Genomic DNA, 7,591 nt, shown 5'->3' with positions numbered 1-7,591 from the left:
GACAGACAGAGAGACAGAGAGAAAAAGACAGAAAGACAGAGAGAGAGAGACAGAGACAGAAACAGACTGAGAAACAAACAAACACATACACACACACACACACACACACACACACACACACACACACACACACACACACACACACACACACAATCAATAGACAACACACTCCTACAACTTATCTGAGAACATTCCATTACACATGAACAACGCAAACTAATCAACGAAAACCTACCTGTAGGCGGCGAGGGCGGCGTGGTAGGACGGGAAGGCTCTCAGTGCTTCATGTAACTCCTCATTGCTTCCCTCACACACCTCTTCGGGCGACCAGGTGTAGTCCCCCACCGTGCACACTTCCTCCGGCCCCATAGAACCGCACACCTCCAACAGATAAGGTCTTGGAGCCACCACCGCCAGCTTCGTCACCGCCACCAGGAGACCAGTTGCCGCCCCACCCATAATAAAGGTGACTGAGGGTGAAAATGTGACGTGGTAGGTTGGCGAGGTGTGGAAAAGTGTTGTGTGTTTTGGTTATTCTTGTTAAATGCTTTGTTTAGCTGAGAATCTGAAGGTATAGTTTTTTTTTTTTTCTGATAGGGGAAGTTATTATTTTTCTATTTTATCCAGTTGGTTTTTTAAGAATATTTAGTCCTTGAGTAGATTTTTCAGCATCACAAAGGAATCTGTCTCTGTCTATTTGTCTATCTTAATCTCTATCCGTCTATCATTACATCTATCAAGGCAAAATATGACTATACAAACTCTCGTAACATATACATAATTTTCTTACTTTCTAACCTTACCCATGTCGCATTATTACTCTGCCTGTCTCTCTCTCTCTCTCTCTCTCTCTCTCTCTCTCTGTGCCCCGGTACGTATAATGAGCACGACAAAAACAGCAGCGCAGGTAATCTATCACCAGGTATTTACGTCTTCTTGGTGACCTGTGCCGATGAACCCAAGCAGACCCGTTGTGTGTGTGTGTGTGTGTGTGTGTGTGTGTGTGTGTGTGTGTGTGTGTGTGTGTGTGTGTGTGTGTGTGTGTGTGTGTGTGTGTGTGTGTGTGTGTGTGTGTGTGTGTGTTGATGGACAAGACGTGCTATTAACTGTACACTACTGACGAAGTGAAAAACGGCGTTGCAAGTAAGGCGTTACGTGCGTGCGTGCGTACGTGTGTGTGTGTGTGTGTGTGTGTGTGTGTGTGCGCGGACTCTCGCTCTCTAAAGGTCTTTTTAATTTATCCGCTGCTAATTACATGTTTTCCCCTTCTGCGTCGCCTGCAGTTCAGTATACGCGTTCCTTCCCCTCTAACGGGAGGCGGAGTAAGCGACCTGGCCCGCCTTCGCCTTCCCTTCCTTCCTCGCCTTTTGTTTAAAATTAAAGAGCAAAACAGGTTCCTTCTGCGCATAATCAAAGGCTATAATGCACATACTCATAGCCAAACTCACCTACTACAACTACTACTACTGCTACTACTACTACTACTACTACTACTACTACTACTACTACTACTACTACTACTACTGCTACTACTACTATCACCACCACCACTACTACTACTACTTCTACTACTACTGCTACCACTCACGTAAGAAGCGGAGGATGCGACGCACGGCCATAAGGAAGGTAATATTGCAGCTTTCCACGTGTTTTATCCGCCTTGATGGAAACTGACACCTTACAGTCTCCGCTATCAGCACCTGCAGGAGGAGGAAAAGCATGTGAGTGTTGTCCTGGTGGTGAGGGAAGAGGGAGAGGAGGTAGAGAGAAGAAGGAAGGAGAGGGTTAAGAATATAAGGAATATCTGGAGTAGTTTGATTTTTATAGTTATCTCTTGTGTTAAAAAAAAAGGGTTCAATATGTAAAGAATGTCTGTAGTGGTTTCATTTTGTCGTTATTTGTTGGTAAAAAGAGACGGTCGAGTGTATAAAGAAGTTTTTTTTTTCTTTTTTATTATACAAAAGAGAAACCAGCCAAGGGTAACAAAAGATTTAAAAAAGGAAAAAAGCCTATTTGATATGCCAGTTCCCTTAAAGATTGATAGAAAATTAGACAAAAGTCAGAGATAAGTGTCTTGAAATCTCTCTGTTAAAAATGTCAGTATGGTGTTATTTCTTTGTGTTACTATGATGCTTTTATTGTTGACAGTTGGAGAGTTTTAAGTTAAGGAAAAAATGTGTTCTTGTTTTGTATATCTTAGTTTTTGGTGTCAATTAATTATATTTTTGCGGTTTCTTCAGTAAATTAGTCTTTGTGGGGAGGTTGATGTGGTGTTCTTGGTTTCGTTCTTGCTTTTTTTTTTTTTTTACAGTGTGAAGAGAGTATTATTAGATTTTTTATTACAATTTTTTTTCTTTTTTTTCTTTATCAACGAAGGTCATTCCACTCTTGGTTGTTTTGTTCTATACTTAAATTATCATGTAGCCAACCACATCCACCGCCACAACTTCCACCGAGACCAGTATGCTAATGTTATCTCCACTCCTCCTCCTCCTCCTCCTCCTCCTCCTCCTCCTCCTTATCCATTTGCTTCTCTTATCCCGGCCTCTGATCATTGTCATTTCCCTTATCATTGAATTCTGGTAAGCTGCAGTCAACGAGCACGCCCCTTGACCACCACCACCGCTACTATCACCACTATCACCACCACCACCACCATCAATACAACCCCACTACCACCATCACTACCCTGCACCATGGACCGCTCACTATATTCACTATCACTCCCACTTTCCACCATCACCAACACCTTGAGTTTCCTAAGATTAGCCTCTAACACTCACACAGGTAAGAACGCTGCACTTTCGTCTCTGGGAACTGATAATTTTGTTAACGAGGAGCCCCGGCATCAAGCTCACACCGATTATTACTCTCATTATCAACCAGTATTACTTCCTCATGGCGAGCTATTCTTGATGTGACCGTTGCGGGAGAGGAGGCAATGGATCCACGTATTAGCTAACTCATATTACTTCCTCATAGCAGAGCAAGACTGAATGAGGTATTACAGACACCTGGAGGAAATAAGTGAGTTTATATACTACTTAACTCGTATATTACTTCCTCCTAGAGAGAGACAGAGAAACACGTGGAAAGGAGAGATGAGAAGTCCTTGCAGAGAAGAATGAGAGAAAAGGACCCAACAGGCAGGAGGAAGAGGAGGAGGAAGAAACGAAGACCAATAAGGTTCATGGGTACAGTGAAGGAATGCAGTTAATGGGTGGAACAGATGAAGAGAGTAAAACAAGGACAGGTGATCTACTACTGTGGCGACCTCTGCGTAATAAGAAGCACACTAAGGGCCTTTCGTGTATCTTTCTAAGGTATTAGCGAGAAGGACGGAAGATAAAGGTGCGGTGTGGCTGAGTCTGTGAGGAGAAACAGTGTCCATTTAGCAAGGTTAGAGGAAGCAACCATGAAGACAACGATGAGAGACTAAGAAAGGATGAGCTGAAGATCTTTTGTGTATCTTTGTAAGGTATTAGCGCGAAGGACGGAAGATAAAGGTACGGTGAGGCTGTGAGGAGAAACAGTGTCCTAATTTAGCAAGGTTAAGAGGAAATAACCATGAAGACTACGATAAAAGATAGCAAGAGAGGATGAGCTGGAGATGATTCTAAGATGGAGTAATTAATTGAAGGAAGATGAATTGGTTAGTGAAAAGATGAAACAGTTACTCATTTTTTTTCACTCTCTGTGCGTCATGAGTGAAGGAAACTCTACCTTGTATCAAGCAGAGGGTGAAGGAGAAACATTATCTTTACTATCTTCACTATCTTAAAACCACGACTGTCACTTCCACTTCCACTCACTCACCCACCACTACCACCACCACCACCACCACCACCACCATCACCACCACCACAATACCACCACTTAAATCATGTCTTAGAGAATCAATACCACTTTTTTCCCGAGATTACCACATCCTTCCCCTTCTTTACTCCCCTCATCCCTCTCTCTCTCCCTCTCTCTCTCTCTCTCTCTCTCTCTCTCTCTCTCTCTCTCTCTCTGTCTCTCTCTTTCTCTCTCTCTTCCGAAGTAGCCAGACAAGATTATTGCCACTCTCACTTCACTCTCTTCTTCTTTTTCACTTTTCCTCTCTCTCTCTCTCTCTCTCTCTTCTCTCTCTCTCTCTCTCTCTCTCTCTCTCTCTCTCTCTCTCTCTCTCTCTCTCTCTCTCTCTCTCTCTCTCTCTCTCTCTCTCTCTCTCTCTCTCTCTCTCTCTCTCTCTCTTAAACCATCACTCCTCTCCATCTCTCAATTATAAACTAACCAAGCACGAATGATCCCCCCTGCTCTCTCTCTCTCTCTCTCTCTCTCTCTCTCTCTCTCACCAGGCAGCAGGGGACCACAATGGCACAGGAGTAGAAAACGCCCTCTGGCAGCTGGAAGGAGGCGCTGGAGGTGTTGTTTCCCTCCCTCACGTACGGGAAGGACAAGTGAGGCAGGTCAGCGCAGGATAACCTCACCCCTTCCCAGTTGGTCATGCTTGAGTCCTCCCGAAGTCCCGGTTCATATCTGAAGGGGAGGAGGAAAATGAGAAAAAAGGGGAGGGAAATGAGGGGGGTACATAGGGAAAAAATGGGGAAAAGGTGGTAATATAAGCTTGTTTTTGTGAGGGTGAAGAGGAAAAAATGAAATATGTAGATGAAGGTAAAGTTTGATGTACTGGTTCATATATAAGGAGGAGGAGGAAAATAAGGAGGTACAGAGATGAAGGTGGAGGAAAAATTGAGGAAAAGGATAAAATAAGCTAGTTTTTGTGAGGGTGAAAAGGAAAACATGAAAAGATCTGAGGAGAAGGAGGAGGAGGAGGAAAATGAGAAAAGAGGGGAATATGAGGGAGTACATAGATGAAGGTGGAGGAAAAATTGAGGAAAAGGATAAAATAAGCTAGTTTTTGTGACGGTGAAGAGGAAAATATGAAAAAATCTGAGGAGGAGGAAGAGGAAAATGAAAGGAAGAGGAAAGTGAAAAGACACGTAGATGAAGGAGGAAAAAAATAAGGAATGGGGAAAAGGAGAAGAAAATAGAGACACGTAGATGGAGGAGGAAAGAAAGAGGAAAAAGAGTAAAAAAGATCATATTTGTGGAGATTAGGAGGAAAAGGCGATGATTGCATAGGTAAAGGAGGATAAGGAGAAAAAGGGGAGTAAATAGAGAAAGAAGGAAGGAAGAAGTAAAGGAAGATAAGAATACACGGATAAAAATTAAGTAATAACGCAAAAATGAAGGATAAAAAGATGTGGAAGAAGAAGAAGACGAAGAAGAAGAAGAAGAAGAGAAGGAGGAGGTAATAAAAAGAGTAAAAAAAAGGAGCAGATAAATGTATATAAAGAAACAAGTGAAAAAAAAAAAAGAAATATGAAATGAAGAACTAGGAAAACAAAAAAAATAAAAAAACAAGTAAATAAAGGAGGAAGAAGGAAAAGAATAAAAGAATAAAAACACAAGGATAAGCATGGAATAAGATGAAGGGTGATAAATGAAGAAGAAGAGAAGGAAGAGGAGAGAAAGAGAGATGAAAAAAGTAAGGTCAAGAATGTATAAGCACAGGAACAGGTATGATGATAATGGAGATAAGGAGGAGGAGGAGGAGAAGGAGGAGGAGGAGGAGGAGGAGGAGGAGGAGGAGGAGGAGGAGAAGGAGAAGGAGAAGGAGGAGGAGGAGAGGTCAAAGGAGGGATAACGGAAGGTGAAGGAGAATGTGAAATACCTAATAAGGAATATCAATAATCATTCTCTCTCTCTCTCTCTCTCTCTCTCTCTCTCTCTGGGGCTAGCAAGAATGAGGAAGACGGTAAAAGAAGAAAATAAAGAAAATGGACAATTATGGAAATACAGAGACGCGGGAGACTTGAAAACAAATATATAAATAGACACAAAATAAATGAAAATGCAATACGAGAAAGGAAAACAAAGATGAACAGGAAGATATGAAAGATGAGAAATGAGAAAATGAAGGACAGTAATGGTGGTGGTGATGATGATGATGATGATGATGATGACGATGGTGATGATAAGTATGATGGAGAATAAATTTTAAAGGAAAACGAATATAAAGGCAATGAAAGACAGTGATAATGATGGTGATGATGATGATGATGGTGATGATGATGATGACAAGTATGATAATAAAAAATAAGGATGTGAAGAGGAAAGATCTGACAAATAATGAGAAACAATGGTGATGTTGATGATAATGGTGACAACAAGGATGAAAAATGAAGGACATGGAGAGGCAAAACTTGATACACAATGAAAGTGATGAAGATAATGGCGAAGATGATGATGATGATGATGATGATGATGATGATGATGACGATGATGAAAGATATGAAGAAAATTGAAGAATATGCATAAATAAAAAAAAAAAAGCAATGTATAATGAAACAGTATTAACAGTAATAATGATGATGATTTTGATGATGATGATGATGATGATGATGATGATGATGATGATGATGACAACTACGACGAAAAAAAATGTACATGAAAAGAAAAAAAAAACGTAATAACAAGAATAAAAGAAAGACAGGAAAACAACTGTCAACACACACACACACACACTCTCTCTCTCTCTCTCTCTCTCACACACACACACACACACACACACACACACACACACACACACACACACACAGCCTTACCTGAAGCAGTAGTTGAGGCCACAGAGGGCGGCCGTGAGCAGGACCTCCAGCAGGGACAGGGGCACCAGCAAGGGATTCCTCACTACCACCACATTCCGATCCCCCTCCCCCTCCTCCACCCGCACCACCCCCGCCCCGCCCACCTTAAAGCCGCCACCCTCACGCTTTTTCATGCTGGTGGGGAGAGAAAGAGAGAGTGAGTGAGCCATTGAGTGAGTGAATGATAGAGTGAGTGAGTGAGTTAGTGAGTGAGTAGGAGTGAATAAGTGAGAGTAAGTGAGTGAGTAGATGAGTAGGTTAGTGAGTGAGTGAAAGAATGAGTGAGTGAGTCAGTGAATGAGTGAGTGAGAGAGTGAGTGGTTGATTGATTGATAGACTGGTAGAGTGAAAGGTTGACTGACTAGTTGACTGTACGATTGCTTGGCTGACTGACTAAATGAGTGAGTGACTGAGTTTCATTCACTGCAACAACGTGGTCAAATGATGTCGAAAATGGTGAAATGAATAAGTAGAGTCGTTTGAAATTGATCTGCACACTTGTTAAAATAAAATAAAAAAGAGACTAAAAATCAATAATCTGAGGTTACAAACTGGAAAGAAAAAAAAAGAGTTGAAAATAAAAGAAGCCAGGGGATGTGTTGGATTTCACTGATGCTTGCTGGACTGTTGAAATGTTAATAGTAAGGCAATACTGAATGACACTATTGTTGTTAATGATAGAGTAATAAGTTAATGAAGGCAATACTGATTGACACTGTTGTTGTTAGTGATAGAGTAATACATTAATGAAGTTTGAAAATTAAGAGAGGGAACGTTAAGTGAGATCTGAGAAAAGTAGAAAAGTTAACAACACTTTATTACTGAGTTTTCTATTCACTCATTTATTCATATGTAAGAGACACACCGACCAAGGAAAAAAATAGATAAAAAAGGAAAAA

The 7,591-nt window shown here is 41.3% G+C and overlaps 1 protein-coding gene across 1 annotated transcript in view; it reads right to left on the bottom strand.

Annotated features, from left to right (window-relative positions):
* Positions 1 to 6,841, bottom strand: part of LOC123512947 (phospholipid phosphatase-related protein type 2-like) — a 17,384-nt gene extending 10,543 nt beyond the window's left edge. Inside the window, exons 1-4 of the mRNA XM_045269664.1 lie at positions 6,654 to 6,841; positions 4,338 to 4,521; positions 1,589 to 1,700; positions 236 to 470 (exon numbers count right to left, since the gene is read on the bottom strand). Coding sequence (XP_045125599.1) covers positions 236 to 470; positions 1,589 to 1,700; positions 4,338 to 4,521; positions 6,654 to 6,826 — 704 coding nt within the window. The 5' untranslated portion in view covers positions 6,827 to 6,841. The remainder of the gene's footprint in view (positions 1 to 235; positions 471 to 1,588; positions 1,701 to 4,337; positions 4,522 to 6,653) is intronic.
* Positions 6,842 to 7,591: the final 750 nt, after the last annotated feature.

The sequence above is a fragment of the Portunus trituberculatus genome, chromosome 35 (assembly GCF_017591435.1).
Source record: "Portunus trituberculatus isolate SZX2019 chromosome 35, ASM1759143v1, whole genome shotgun sequence".
Classification (NCBI taxonomy): Eukaryota; Metazoa; Arthropoda; class Malacostraca; order Decapoda; family Portunidae; genus Portunus; species Portunus trituberculatus.
The sequence above is the reverse complement of the archived record's forward strand: the minus strand, read 5'-3'. Positions and strand labels throughout refer to the sequence as shown.